Genomic DNA, 15370 nt, shown 5'->3' on the forward strand with positions numbered 1-15370 from the left:
TGCTACACGGAGTTTTTGGATCGAAACAAGGTAAGTGCGCGATAATATCTCGTTAAAGTCATGGTGTCTGTAATTCTGCTCTTGCGTGCTCTCACCTCCAGATAGGGTTTTGCTGTTTAAAAAAATTTTTTTAAATGCCCTCCAGTTCAAAATTTTTCTTCCCCAGAAAATTTGGATTTTAAGCTTTCCAATGATGTATCACACATACATATGGGACAATTTTTAAAGTTGGCTAAATTGGGGTCTCGGAGCGGAACTTCAAGTCACCCGAGTGTTTCCCCCATATACAGTGGGGAGAAGAAGTATTTGATACACTGCCAATGGGAAATTGGCAGTGTATCAAATATTTCTTCTCCCCACTGTATAAACAGTGTACATATATGCTGTAAATTTGAAAGAAGGACTATTATCATTTTCCTCAGATATCCTGATTCTTAGATGTATTAATGTGTCGAGATTATTACAACCAATAAGAGATCAAAAAATCACAATGACCCTCTAGTGCAAGACTTGTTTTCTAGAAGCACCTCTTTATGCTTTATTTTAAATTATTGCGGCAAATGTTTGTCCTTCGTTGTTCCCAGATGAACGCCCCCACGCCCAACACCAAACCCTCCTTGTGCTGCAACTTGATCTTCACGACTCAAATTTACATCCCCTAAAATAAGCTCTGCCCACAAACACCCAAGAGCACACCCAGGAGAGGAGGAAAAATGGGTATCATACCACAATAGCACATTAGCCACTGTGCTTTAATATCCATATGAAAAGGCTCCTTTCATAGGTTAAACTTGTCCTGTGGAATTTTGGATTAACAATTGCATCACTCATACAGGATTAAGGTATAGTGGACATCATACAAAATCTTCTGCCGTGGCTGTTGCATATGAGCCATTCTCTTCTCAACAAGCCTGTTGATTACATTTATGTTATATGGGTGCAAATTTGCACATGCGCGCGATTATAGCTGTTCCTGAGCTTCAAAAATTATTTGTGTATCAATGTGACTTTAATGAATATTTGAAAGTAGGGCAAAACATATCAAACGACTTTGATTGTGATACATTCCTTTTTCTAAAGACCAAATTAGATGTGTCATTTCAAAATGAGCCTTGGCTATTTACAGGTTTTGCTGTGGCTTCTTTTTAAGGGACTTGAAAACAGGTGGTAGCACCACTTCCTCTCTCCCATGTCTGCAGGGAGGGAGTGTCCCATATGTGTGGGCATGCGTGTGCAGGAAATTCAGTGACATCAGGTAATGTCTGAAATTCGGTGTGTTTGAGTGTTCTCCCTGCTACTGTCCCTCGCAGAGAGGATGATGATGGTGAGTGACGACTGTATGGTGGAGTATCCCATCAGTGACAGTGGTGAAGATGATGCAGAGGGAGAGGAAATAAATACTCCCCCTCCTCCTCCAGAGTTTGCTTCAAAAACTGAGAATCCCTTACCCAGCGCAGGTCCAGATACCACCCCAAATGTCAACAGGGACCCCCTTGGGATCAACCAACACCTAAAGGTTTAACATGGTTACACGCTGTACAATATCTTTGTAGCCTTTTGATGCTATATATTCTTTGTGTTGGCTCTAGTAGATGTAAAATTCAAATTTTAACAATACATTATTCTTTTTTCAATGGTATACCAATTAGCAAAACACATTTCTAATCTAATATAATAAAATGTAATATTCTTCCAATTGCCTTGCAACCAGAAATGGGTGCCTTTCACCCAATGTCAACTAATTAAGATCCAAATCATCCACAGCCCATAATAAACAAGTACATGTAAAGAACCTTTGGACAGCTTGTACTGAAGACAGGAAAAAAGGGTATTCATTGTCAGTCATTAAAAAGAAAGAAAGAAAGAAAGAAAGAAAGAAAGAAAGAAAGAAAGAAAGAAAGAAAGAAAGAAAGAAAGAAAGAAAGAAAATCGGTTTTATGTATTCTATTCATTTTGTAATTACAATCAAAACATGTCAATTTAAAAAAAGGTAACTCATGATTTAATTTACTGTAGAAATTATTGATAGATCAAATATGAATGCATTCAGTGTATTGACCTGCTTTTTGTTTCTTTTGTATAGGTGGAGGTCAGTGATGTTCTTTCAGCACCAGCACCTCCTCATCACATTGACCAAATGTGGCTCTTCAGTGCTGTTGGTTTTGAGAAGACACGCGTATGGACATATCATTTCCTGTCCTTGTTTTTGGCTGTGCCCTTCGCTTTCCTCTGTGGCTCCTTCTTGGCAGTTCTCACATGTCTACACTTCTGGTATGATGATAGAAAAGTACATGTATTTATTCTATGAGACACTGTCCAATCCATACACTGTAGGTGGAAAACTGGGAAGGTGAACCGATAAATACATTGATAAATAGAGGGGCTATAAAACTCCTGTTAAAATGACAGGTGTTTATGATTTTGGTGTTGTTGTTTTTTAATGTAAAATGTGTTGTAGTTATTTTCATTTGAGTTGTACAGGTTATGTCAACATTTATATATATATATAAAAAAAATCTCGATATCAGAAATTTTTTTATTTGTGAACAAACAGATGTGCAGATTTTTAAAATATTCACTTCAAACACATAGGTTGATGGATGGATGGATGGATGGATGGATGCTGCTGCTGTACATACAGTAGATACATACTGTAAATTAAATGTTAAATTCTATTTATTCTTCACCCCCCCCCTCTCTCTCTCTCTCTCTCTCTCTCTCTCTCTCTCTCTCAAGGTTCGTGGTTCCAGTCCTACAAATGAGTAACACCTTCCGTCCCTGCCTGCGGACATTGTGCTTTTGTGCTGTGAACATCTTCATTGCACCTTTCTGTATGTTTTTTGCTCTGTGCTGTAGTCATATGGCCCTTTTAGTGTCAAGCAGGGATTGGCACCAAATGAGAGATAAACACATTGTGTGAGTGAGTGAGTGAGTGAGTGAGTGAGTGAGTGAGTGAGTGAGTGAGTGAGTGAGTGAGTGAGTGAGTGAGTGACTGAGTGAGTGACTGAGTGAGTGACTGAGTGAGTGACTGAGTGAGTGACTGAGTGACTGAGTGACTGAGTGAAAGAGAGTGACTGAGTGAGTGTTGGGTGTACGATTTATAATGTGCTGTCAAGTCTTCAACACATTCTAACTTCTAGCTTTTTTTTTTTTTTTTAAACTGTCAATAAAACAAATATTTCAAATGTTGTGTGTGCTTTTAACATATAATGTGAGTAGTTCAGTGGGACATAAAATATCTTAATCCATCGGCTCCATTCATATTTGTAGAAATCGTTGGTGCGATTAAGTCTCAGAATTACGAGCTCCGAATCAGGACTTGAAGTCAACAACCAGTTTACCCAGAATGCATTTCGCCTTCGCCATATTTTTTGTTGTGCTAAGTGAGAAAGGCGAGTCTGAGATTCGGGGAGAATCTTCCATTGAAACATTTTTAAGCAACTATCTTTTGTTTCTGATATTTGCGTTTTTAAGAGGTTATTATAAGAAATAATAGAACAACATGGCTCAATACAAAGGAGCCGCCAGCGAAGCTGGGAGAGCCATGCAACTGATGAAAAAACGAGAAAAGGAGAGAGAACAACTTGAACAACTGAAACAGAGGATTGCAGAGGTTTGTAACCCTTAAACTTGGACACCAGCTATTAACTCATTGGCTGCCATTGACGGTGCAAGACATCCGGCCTATACATTGACTGGGAAGGGTGGTAGCGATTCTTGAGCAGCATGTCCCAGTCCAATTTGATTGGACTGATATCGCCGTCAATCGCACTGAAAGATGAGCATTTATTGCCCTCCCACTGTTTAAACGAATCGATCAACTCTAAGGATCGTGGATCCAAGTTCGGTAAATGCACATCCAATAATCGCAACCATGTTTGCCATTGTGTTTGTATCCTTTCTGCAGGACAACATGGTCAAATCTAACATCGACAAGAAGTTTTCTGCCCACTATGACGCTGTGGAGGCAGAGTTAAAGTCCAGCACAGTTGGTTTGTAAACACCCCCCCCCCCCCCCCAAATATATGTGTGAATGATGTGATGTACTCAAAAGACCCAAACAAGCATTGGTATGATTTTGTTAACCAGCTTCTCTCAAATCTTTTGATTAGGTCTGGTAACACTGAATGATATGAAAGCTAAACAGGAGGCTCTTGTGAAGGAACGCGAGAAACAGTTGGCTAAGAAGGAGCAATCCAAGGAGCTCCAGCTGTGAGTCAAACATCATTTGTTGTATATTCGTGATATAGCATAGATGCTGCTTCGTGTAGTGTTTATCAAGTTGTCCATCCAATTCTCCTCATCTTTTTGTAGCAAGCTCGAGAAGCAGAAGGAGAAGAAGAGGAAAGAAGAACAGAAAAGGAAAATTGCCAGTTTATCATTCAATCCTGAAGATGACGGTGACGAGGATGATGAAGATGAGGAGGATGAAAAGGAAGAGGAAGACGAAGAGGAAGAAGAGCAGGAATGTAAGTTTGAACTTAGGGGTTGTTAAAACACACTGTGCTGTAGATCAAGTCCTGCCATTTTGTATTCATGTTACTTTACTATCATTATGTTGTAATCAGGGGTAGACAATGCATTGTCTAGATGTTTTAATGTGTGGAGATCATTATTAGGTCAGTGGCTTCTGATGTTCACTAGCCCCACAATCAAAACCATTGGCCCAGGTGAACACTTCAGTTATAGATCCTAATAATCACGAAAAGCACAATTTGTTTGAATAACATGAATAACATTATTTTTTTATTTAGATTTAATGAAAAGTGCAGCAATGTGGTGCAAAAACATGAATCTAGAGCAAAAAATCTTATTCCAATTCCATAATCACATCCATAATCATTCCATAATCACTCCAGTCTAGCCAACATTTTTTCTTGGGAGCTTCAGAGGTAGGTGGGCCCACGGGAGAGCCACATGCCAGGGGGAAGCTTTCCTGTCTTCCCCTTACCGCCTTCTGGAAGTATCCCCTTGGCTCTGTTGTCGTGGCAACAATTTAGATAGATGGCTAACGATTTTCTAGCTAGACCGTCGTCATGGCAATATAATTTTCTGCGTAGTCACGCGTTTGAATTATCACGTTATGTTCACACCATAGGTTTAATACTCGTTAACTTTTCTCAAACTTACATGTCTGCATATGTGGGCATTGATCTGCACACCTCACAGTAAACCTAATTTTTTGTCTTATCATAGCTGAGCAAATTCCAGAGGTCTAGCCACTGTCGCTGAAAGTTTCGCTTTTCCCCTGAACTCCTCCTCCTTTCTTGAGTGGTCTTTTTTTCCCGGTGCTTGGCCGGGTGCTGGGGGTTTCAGAAGTATGTCGTCTTTTAGAATATTGTTAGGTGGGTACTGAGATACTGACAATCAATCAGCAGCAGTAATCAGGTTGCGCGCGATCACACGGGAGCGAGGAAGTTAATGAGGTGTGTTTTCACCTCACGGAGAGAAACGGCTGGCTGTATAGACTGTAAGGTTCTCTTAGATCGAGATAGTGTAATGTCAGCAAAACACAGGAAACACTGGGAATTAATGTGAATTCAATTTTTTTTTGTTTTTCCAAATCAATGCATTATTTTTGCTGGCACCACCAAGCCAATGGTTGGAGCATTTTGGTGGCCCTGAGGGTTTTCAAAGTACGTCTGGGCCACCGAGCCATTTATATTGTCGACCCCTGGTAATTCTTTGAATCTGGTCCAGGATGTCTACAGCTGTCAGAGCTTGTCAAAAACTCACTGACCAAATTGTGAAGGGACACACATGTTGTTCACAGATTTTTACTGTCAGGCTTAGTCTGTTTTCTTAGTCAGCAGCAGACATCCACTGTTGTTATTTCAGATTGTTATTTAATAATGCAAAAGCATTTTATTATCCTTTTTTTTTTTATATGTGTCTGATTAGTAAGATTAGTTGAATGCTAATTCCTAAAGATATTTGCTTCCCACATCCACAGTAGAAGCGTAATAACTCATTTAATCGAAAAACATAATTCAAAACATTATTTCATACGCAACCTATGCTCCTCTCTTTCAGATGTCCCTGTAAAGAAGAAGAAGCTTGGAAAAAATCCAGATGTGGATACAAGTTTTCTTCCTGACCGTGACCGAGAGGTGTTGTTACATAATTCCTAGTCCATTAGCACTGTTGTAACCTGTGAGGCTTTTCTTGCATCTTTTTCGGCCGCATTGTTTGAAAATATTTCCTTAAAGAGTGGCTCCGCTCTAGTAGATGAAACCAATCACCAGTTGCGCAGCAACGTAAATAAAAAAAAATCGTCTCAACTAAGGGGCCTCTCTTTTTTCCCCTCCTTGAAAAACAATACATTGTGGTCCAAGTAGAGATGTGTCATTACCAGTGTTGTCACAGATTACTTGAAAAAGCAATTTAATTACTGATTACGCCTAAAAAAAGTAATCTAGTTACTTTACTGATTACTTCATTATCAAAGTAACTAAGTTACTTTAAAAGTAATCAGTTACTTTTTACCCATTTTTTCGATCGTATGTCGGGGTACCACTGTATGTTATACAATGAAACAGTTGTTCAAATTAAGGACTTGACCTTAATTTTTATTCATTTATTTTTTTAATGAATTTTGGTGTTCAGGAGGAGGAGAATCGTCTCCGTGAAGAGCTTAGACAGGAGTGGGAGCTCAAACAAGAAAAGATTAAGAGTGAGTGTCAAAATGTGCCATATATTCACACTAACACCATTCAGACCAAATTTCGTCATTTTAATGTTTATTTTAGGTGAGGAAATCGAGATTACCTTCAGCTACTGGGATGGATCAGGACATCGCAAGACTGTCAAAGTAGAGTGTGGCTCATGTCGAAAAAAAATCCGACATAAGTTTTCCTCTCTTACAACTTGAATTGTTTCTCCTTCAGATGAAAAAGGGCAACACAATCCAGAACTTCCTGCAAAGGGCCCTGGAAGTTCTAAGAAAGGACTTCAGTGAGCTGAGGTCAGAGAAAATGTATTTACTGTTGGAACGTACGGTAGTTTTGTATATCATTGGTGGGAATAATTTATAATGACGTAGCAGTTACTGTAGCCTCTTTTCGGTTGATAGTGCCTCAGTCTGTAAAGTGGAATATAGCGACTCCTGGTGGTATAATCTTTCAGGTCGATATAGTTGAGTGCGAATGAAGCCACGCAGATTTATTTTAGACTCATAACTCTGGGATATGATTAAGAGCTGATTAAACAATATCGTATCATTGTATTAAGCTTAGGGAAATTACCAGTCTTTTCTGTGTTATCTTGACCCTTTTACAGACGTGTCAGGTGGTATCAGGAAAATCGGAAATGTATTGAATAGAAAGCATTGTTCACTCTGCAGGTCTGCTGGAGTTGAGCAGCTGATGTATATCAAAGAAGATCTGATCATCCCACATGTAAGTCACTTGTTAACATTAACTCATTCACTGCTGTTGATGGGCGCAACATGTCCAATCCATTTGACTTGAGAGGAGCTGGCATTGGTCAATAGGGATTGGACGTCTACACAGTCAATGACAGCAAATGAATTAAATACCTGATTTTTGAGTTATAATCAGTGCCTTTAATAACTGTGTTATCAGTAGTGAGTAATCTAATTAATTGCTTTTCTCATCTTGGCAACGCCGTTACCATTACTGAGGCGGGAAAGGCGTGCGTCACTATGCGTTACTTTGGTGGTTGAATGACGCGAGAAAAGTCTGAGAGAGACGGACTCACGGAGACGAGAGAGCAGAACAGTAGTGGGGAGGAGGCAAGGGAGTTGTGACGGCATTGCAAACGTGATGCTAGGTGACTCCAATAATACCTGACTGTAGCTGATAGCCTACAAACTACGCCTACATGATGCTACGGTAGATATCACATAATATAGAACTAGATGCAAATGACAGACACAGCGGCATTGGCAACATGTATAAAGAACTAGATGTGTTATTAAACAGCTGCCATCTTAAAGCAGTAGACCTCTCAGAAAGGCTCTGTTGTAGAGAAACTTCCTAGCAAACCTATGTGTTTTTATCTAAAATCTTTAAATGATGAAACAGTTTTAAAACATGTCGAAAGTAGACAGAAGGGAACTAATGCAATAACGGGAGCAATTTTAACAACTTTAACGGTTGATTCACAACATTAAATGACTTCCACACATAGCAAAGGTTACTATCTATTTATCGCAATACCCGCAATACCCCTGTGTCTAGTTAAGTTTATGGTAAAGAATTGGGCTTCCCAAAAATCCTTTAAACTTGATATTGTGTGAGTTTACTGAGTTACTAAAGCAATTACTTTTTGGGAGAAGTAATTTGTAACAGTAATTAATTACTTTTTTAAAGTAAGATTAGCAACACTGGTTCTAATGTCCTGTGTTTTGTTTGATTTCAGCACCACAGCTTTTACGACTTCATCGTGACCAAAGCCAGGGGCAAATCAGGTGGGTTAACAATCAGAATTTATCCACACTTCCTGTGAAACCTTCTTCCTGGTAGTGCAAGTAAACGAAATGAAAGAAATACAGTGGTACCCCGATATATGAACACCTCCACAAAAGATAATTTCGACATCCGATGTAAAATACGACTGGTTATTTGTCTCGACATATGACGACATGCTCAAAATACGACGATTTACAGCAGCGTTGCTATTCCATTGTTTTCCCGCAAGACTGCAGCGTGGCAATTTTTCTTGTGAGAGAAACCAACATGGGTCCCAAAAGGTTAGTGCAGGTGGTGGAAAAAGGTGACACTTACCTTTGAAATTAAGATGGAAATGATAGAAAAAACGGAGCGTCGTGTGCGCATCAGTAAACTGACTCGATTATAGGGCTGGAATATGTCTATGATCTCGACGGTCCTCCTCCAACCGCCGTTCTCCAGTCTTTATAAGTTAAGGTGACAATTATTATTATTGTAACTTTAGAAAGGACGTCGCTAGCTTCTTCAGGTTTTTCATCATTTATGTCAGAGATTGTTAAACAACATGGCTACAATCTGCCGTAGCCGACGTCAGCTGCAACAGAACATGAAAAGAGAAAGTAAAAAGTTCTCACTGTTCCACACCTCTCTCGTCAGTGTGTTCTGGAACAGCTTGCAAAATACAACCTGCACATTAGAACCCGATTCGTTACATTATTATTATTATTTCCGATTTTTAGTATAATTTATTTGTTTTGTTATGTGTAATTGCTACTTGTAATTGTACCGGCAGTATTTATGAATGATTTTGTGTAGGTTTTTGGGCTGTGGAACTAATTCATCGAACTATAATGTATTCTTATGTGAAAATCCCGCTCGACATACGGCCATTTTGACTTGCAAACCAGGTCCTGGAATAAAATAAATGTGTATTTCTTTGTGTTATGGTTTTCTCCAACTTATTTTTATTAATATTTCTATTGTTTTTACATATCTTTAGTATTTTAAATCTGCCTTAAACGTTCAATACTTTATCATTTTTAATATTTTTCAATCTTAAAATGTTTTTAAAATGATTATACGGCAACCTTAAGTGCCAGAAAGACGCCTTCAAATAAAATGTATTGTTATCATTATTAAAACTTTAAAGAACCGATTTACAGTAGTTACATCATGGCTGAGTACAAATTTAATGATTTGTGGCTAGAGAATGTTCATTTCACCACATGGTTGAAGCCAGTGGATGGAAACTCTTATGAAGCACACTGCAAGAAAATTTGTGCAAGAAAGGTCTAAAACCATTGGGTATCAAGGCATTGGAATCCCATTGCAAGTCTGAAAAGCACAAGGCCGTCATAAATTGCCATCAGCAAATGCCATTTGTGGTTCTCATGTTGGTTCAGGCTAGTGTTTTTGGTTAGGTTAAGCATTTTGTTATCGCAGTGTGAACGAGCACGGAAAAATTCATATTCTTTGCAAGTAATTACGGGCCTTCAATTTTCCTTCAAATCTTTTGTACGTTTTTTGCCGGTATCGATGTGAAATGGGTCTTAAATTTGATTCATTATGTTCTTTAAAAAAAGTCTTCAGAGGGTCTGCACAGACCCTGTGAAGGCTTATGTATTTGTAGCCAACTTAGTCATTTTGATAGTAGGCTAATATAGATACATACAGCTTATGTTGCCTTCATTTTAAGGCCTATATATGGCTTTTAATTTGTTGGCGGCTCCAGACATATTTGTATTTTGTTGTTTTGGTCCATTATGGCTCTTTCAACTTTTTGGGTTACCAACCCCTGGTAAACGGTATGTGCTCGATTGTCAGGAACAAAAACCAGGACCCACAGCGGCCCTGGAGGATCGGTTTTGTGCACCCCTTGCAGGCCTACTGTCTTATCTAATTTTCGTCTCATCGTAGTTATGGCCCACTCAAATGTACCGGGCTGGATCTGGCCCCCAGGCTCTGAGTTCGACACCTGTAAAATAACGTCTCTATCATATGTGGAGAATATCAGGATTTTTTTTTTTAATAACTATCACCATGTTTAACTCACTGTCACTCATGCAGCACTTAAAATCGCTCCAAATGAATGACTCTGTATAGTTGCGTTGCTCATGAAATGCCCATTTTCCTTGTATATACATTTACTACTGTAACGATTTTTTGCAAAAGTTGTGGAAGTAAATGGAAAAATCCAGTCATAGGCCTTTGTCTGGTTAAGGACTTCAAAAAGACTATTATGAAGGGAAAACTATTACCGGTACAAGGTTGTCAATATTCCTTGCAGAGTCCATGTAAAACTGAATGCTATTTTTTCAAACTTTGCTTTTTTGTTGTTTACTTGTTTTTAGTTGTTTCAGGTGTTCACTAAATGCAATCACTCATGTTACACTGAACATCTGTTTATATCCTCAAAAGGTCCGCTCTTCAGCTTTGACGTCCATGATGATATTCGTCTGGTCAATGATGCCACTGTAGAGAAAGATGAGGTAAAGGCTGATATGAACAGAATTTGTTTCAATTTTATCTCAATGTACAAGTTTATTTAAAAACTTTAAGTTAGTGACGTGTTATATTTATGATCAGCTGTAGTCAGGGGGAAAGATAAAAATGAATTAATATAATGTTCATGTTCACGGACACATAACTTGGATTCTGTACTGTAATAAATCAATCAGGTGGAACTGCTACTCGTCAATTTAAAGAAAAGCTAGAGGAAATTTAATGCTACAGATATTTTCAGATAAACATCCAAGCTGTTGTACTTTCTGTCCTTAAGTCTCACGCGGGGAAAGTAGTGCTGAGGAGCTGGTACGAGAAAAACAAGCACATCTTCCCCGCTAGTCGCTGGGAACCATACGACCCTGAGAAGAAATGGGACAAATACACGGTGAGTAGGTTGTTGATTGTCATTTCAAGTGTGCACCGACTGTACAGTATGTCTGACAAAGAGCTTTCTTGCCATGTGGCAATTTAAATGGCATAATTGCTAGGGTTGGGCATTGAGCATCGATGGGATCCGGGACTAACACTCTGGTTCTCCTGGAACCATTCGAATTTTTTTATTTCGATTCCAACTTTCGATTCCAACTTTTGATGCCTTTTCCGCCGACCGGAAAAAATAGCTGCCAAATACCACCAAGAAGAAGCCACATGAAGTGTGTGTTTGCGCATTGCAACTTGATTTCAATCGCAGTCACTGTGTGGCGGCGGTCAAATGTTTGGCTCAACTGCACAAAGAAAAATGACCAGTCAGCTCAGTGCAACATTTTCAACACAGCTATATCATGCAAAGGTGGCTGCACAACCAATATGATTAAACACCACCTGCTTAATGGAATACAAGTGCCGAGTACTGCGTAGCTGAGTGTCGCGTGTTTGATGCACTGCACCGGACCTCTAACTAGTCAGAACCAGGTAAGTAAAACAATAAATTGCGTCTGTCTTCTTCTGCCCCCGCGACCCGACCCTGGAATAAGCAGTAGATGATGGATAGATGGATGAAATAGTAAGAGAATAAGCCGTATTATTACGTTGGGCTAATGTAGCTATATAAGCAGCTACGTACTTTACGAAGCACGTTGCCGCCTCCGTTAAAATCAACGGTATTAAAAGATCATCAATTATAATCAATAGAAGAATTTATACTAGAGCTGTCCCGACTAGTCGACGTTGTCGATGACGTAAATGTGTCGACAGGCAAAACATACCGTCGACGTGTATTGACGGGTTAAAAAAAATTACACGCGGATAAAGTTACAATAAAGTAAAGTAGATTGGCGGGCGCTCGCGATGCAAGCGGTTGTTACTGGCATCCCCAAGGGGGCCGCTGTTACTTCAATGTGACCGGCATTGTCAGATTGAGCAAAGATCGGTGAGTTGGGAAAGTGTACGGGTAGCGCGGAGTATAGTGGCTGCATTCCCTACATTTTTGTTTTGGTCAATAAAAGTATTCATAAAGAGCCATCCGGTGCCTCTCGGTGTTTTTTTGCATGCTGCCGCCTTCCTGAGGAGGAAATCGGACGAACCGACGACAACGAGCCAAGTGAATCACCGGTTCACTCCTCACTACGGCGGGGAGTTGAAAACACCGCCAATTACCAAAAAGGGCAGAATTGGTGACACGTGAAAGTGGCATAAAGCCAAAAAAGCGGACCAAAATAGCCAGAGCCTGGAATTATTTCAAGGAAAATATGGAGGGTGCCACTGTGTGTACTCTTTGCTAAGCTGAGCTCGCATACCACGGTAGCACGTCGGCTATGAACGAACACTTGAAGCGCCGTCACGCAAGTATAATTTTCGAGGACAACAAGAAACAACAAGCTAGCAGATTGTAAGTTCATACAACTTTCTAACGATTTTTTAAAATGGAAATTACCTTTATGTGCGTCGTATCAACGTGCATTTTTATTTAATAAAATAATTCATATATATATATATAATTATAAATTTTTTAAAATTATGATTAAATTTATTAGGATCATGGAAGCTCCCACTTGGGGAAAATATAAATTAAAAAAAAAATATATATATATATATATATATATATATATATATATATATATATATATGGAAACAGCACTGGCCTGCTTACTTTAATCCATGACTGCACTAATGTTAGTTACTTTATATTATAAAGTATCATTGTGTATACACATATAGTAGTATACTATAAAATTAATACTATATATTTAATATTTGTTACTGTGAGTATGTGTGCCCTCATTCAAAATAATTGTGGTAATATTTCAGTGTGCCCTCTACTTTATCTATTTTCAGGTTAAAACAAACAAAAGTTGAACAGTTTTTCTCCTCCCCCAAAAATGCGGAATGCACACCAGAAAAAGCATCTGAACTCACACAAAGTATTCTGAAAATGGTTGTCCGGGACATTGCAATTCCTTTTAACGTTTAGAACAATATCAACAATGACATACTACAAAAAGAGTAAGAATTGTTTTGACTCCTGTTAAAGAGATGAAGTCTCAGTGTTTCCGATTACATTTTTTTTGCACTAGTTCACGCCAGCAGCATTTGACCTCATTGTTTGTGATTTATTATTGATACTTTTTATTTATTTATACGTTAATAAAGAATTTAGGTGTTCCAAAATGTTTTTTGTGAACTAATAAGCTTCAACAAAAATTTCATTATTAAAGTAATAAAAAAAAATAAAAAATTACTAGATTAGTCGATTAATCGTAAAAATAGTCGGCTGACTAATTAGTCGTTTGGGACAGCCCTAAAATGCTTTTTCATAGCTCCCAGCTAAGGTACATGGATGTAAAGTGCGTAGTGGCTCAAAGCTACCTACGCAATATTTGCGACTTTCTCGTAGCAATACTACGACTAATCTCTTTGTCCTTTTTTAAAATTTATTAATTTGGCCCTAAAACTCTGTCGCATCAGATTTCCTTTTATTGTCATTACACACAAAAAAACACTGCAGTGAGATTACGGTATCATTAGGTTTTCTCATGCTTCACTAGTGATACGGGACATTTATTTATCTACTCTGCTGTGAGCACCAGCTGTGATGCGTTCAAGCTTCATCTCCACCTAGTGAACGTGTGTTCTCCACTGCAGGAGACACTATCTGTCCAGAACACTCACGCTTACTGCCTGAGAAGGCAGATATGATTATTTTCCTTGACAAAAACTGTTTCTGATTTTATACTGTACCTGCTGCTAATCTGGACTGGGTTTTACAAATTGTTTTTTTGTTTGTTTGATAGTCTGCACCAGGTTTGCCCATTAGCGGGAGCTCAATTACATATAAAAATGCCTGCAGCATACGACACACTGCCTCATAGGCAAAAGAATATGTGTAAATGTTTTCTCCGTGAGCTTTTGAAAAATAAACATCTATGTGAAAGTGCACTCCTTTATCATATTCAAATTCAAAGACTGATATTTATTATATTTATTATTGAAAAATAGCCCTGTGAGAAATTCATAACAAAGTTAATTGAAAGTTCATATAATTTAAAAAAAAAAATTGAGAAGTTAAGAAATAATATATGCAATTTTGTTTACCCTGTCTATTAAAAGAATCTAAATCAAGAATCGTTTGGAACCGGAATCGAAACGTGGAATCGGAACTGTTCAAATTCAAATGATGCCCAACCCTAGTATCGGCTGACCCCACTCTTTGTGCCAGAAACCTCTCAAGTGTTCGATTATAAGCAAAATAACCCCACCTGGACCATGTCTGCATACACCCACTATGTACATACAAGTTCTGCAATAATTGAAAAAATATATGAGCAACTTTGTGCATAAGAGCTCACCTTACTACATCTTTTGTAACCTGACTTCTTTGACAACAGTTGTCATTATTTGCCAATTTTTAGTTGATTTTCAGATTGTACTACTTCAGGAGTATTTATTTGACTTACCCATTTAGTGACAAAAAGTTGAGCATTTCACTACACAGTAAATAAGGAAAGCAGCAATCCCATTATATTATTTTCTTATGTTCAAAAGAAATATATCACCATCTTTCTTGTGCCACAATTTAGTTATTGAGTGTTGACGTAATTCTTTTGTCGTCATGGTGGTCATAGGCTAAAAATGTGGCCCTGTGAGTTTCATTTGTGTTTGGCACTGACCTTGAGCCACAGATGCAAAACCGGTCTAGTTACATTTTTGACCGCTGCAAATTAGCTGTTTGGTTCACTTTGGATAACAATGCTTTTCCTTTTTTTTCCCCCAGATCCGGTAAAGCTGCAGTGAACTCCTGTAATATAGCATATCTCCCCTGCACCTTTCTACAACTAAATTCTCTGACCTTATTGTGACGCTTATTCCCCTGAATGTACATGTAAATATTACTGAATAAATGGAACGTGTGACAACACGTGTGTTACCTCCCTTAATTGACTGTATTTCTGTAGAATGTAGATCATGTTACTATGTTCTAACACGCCCCTATGATCACACCAGACACACTTGTACGC

The 15370-nt window shown here is 38.5% G+C and overlaps 2 protein-coding genes across 2 annotated transcripts; both read left to right on the forward strand.

The window, feature by feature from the left end:
- The first annotated feature begins 432 nt into the window (after positions 1–432).
- cav4b (caveolin 4b) lies at positions 433–3139 on the forward strand. The gene is made up of 3 exons (XM_057830202.1): positions 433–1516; positions 2084–2271; positions 2737–3139. The coding sequence occupies exons 1-3, from the start codon at positions 1316–1318 to the stop codon at positions 2918–2920; spliced, it is 573 nt and encodes a 190-aa protein (XP_057686185.1). The 5' UTR covers positions 433–1315; the 3' UTR covers positions 2921–3139.
- Positions 3140–3343: 204 nt separating this feature from the next.
- fam50a (family with sequence similarity 50 member A) lies at positions 3344–15288 on the forward strand. Its single transcript, XM_057830009.1, has 13 exons — positions 3344–3613; positions 3908–3992; positions 4113–4212; positions 4315–4469; positions 6034–6110; positions 6607–6673; positions 6750–6811; positions 6888–6964; positions 7343–7397; positions 8383–8431; positions 10830–10900; positions 11191–11301; positions 15127–15288. The coding sequence occupies exons 1-13, from the start codon at positions 3503–3505 to the stop codon at positions 15133–15135; spliced, it is 1029 nt and encodes a 342-aa protein (XP_057685992.1). The 5' UTR covers positions 3344–3502; the 3' UTR covers positions 15136–15288.
- The last annotated feature ends 82 nt before the right edge of the window (positions 15289–15370 follow it).

This window comes from Corythoichthys intestinalis, chromosome 2 (assembly GCF_030265065.1).
Source record: "Corythoichthys intestinalis isolate RoL2023-P3 chromosome 2, ASM3026506v1, whole genome shotgun sequence".
Classification (NCBI taxonomy): Eukaryota; Metazoa; Chordata; class Actinopteri; order Syngnathiformes; family Syngnathidae; genus Corythoichthys; species Corythoichthys intestinalis.

Coding starts and splice junctions, on each gene's coding strand:
- cav4b (XM_057830202.1), top strand. CDS start 1,316: ATGATGATGGTGAGTGACGACTGTATGGTGGAGTATCCCATCAGTGAC. Junction 1,517..2,083: donor GGATCAACCAACACCTAAAG/GTTTAACATGGT, acceptor TCTTTTGTATAG/GTGGAGGTCAGTGATGTTCT. Junction 2,272..2,736: donor CTCACATGTCTACACTTCTG/GTATGATGATAG, acceptor CTCTCTCTCAAG/GTTCGTGGTTCCAGTCCTAC.
- fam50a (XM_057830009.1), top strand. CDS start 3,503: ATGGCTCAATACAAAGGAGCCGCCAGCGAAGCTGGGAGAGCCATGCAA. Junction 4,213..4,314: donor CAATCCAAGGAGCTCCAGCT/GTGAGTCAAACA, acceptor ATCTTTTTGTAG/CAAGCTCGAGAAGCAGAAGG. Junction 6,965..7,342: donor AAGGACTTCAGTGAGCTGAG/GTCAGAGAAAAT, acceptor TTCACTCTGCAG/GTCTGCTGGAGTTGAGCAGC.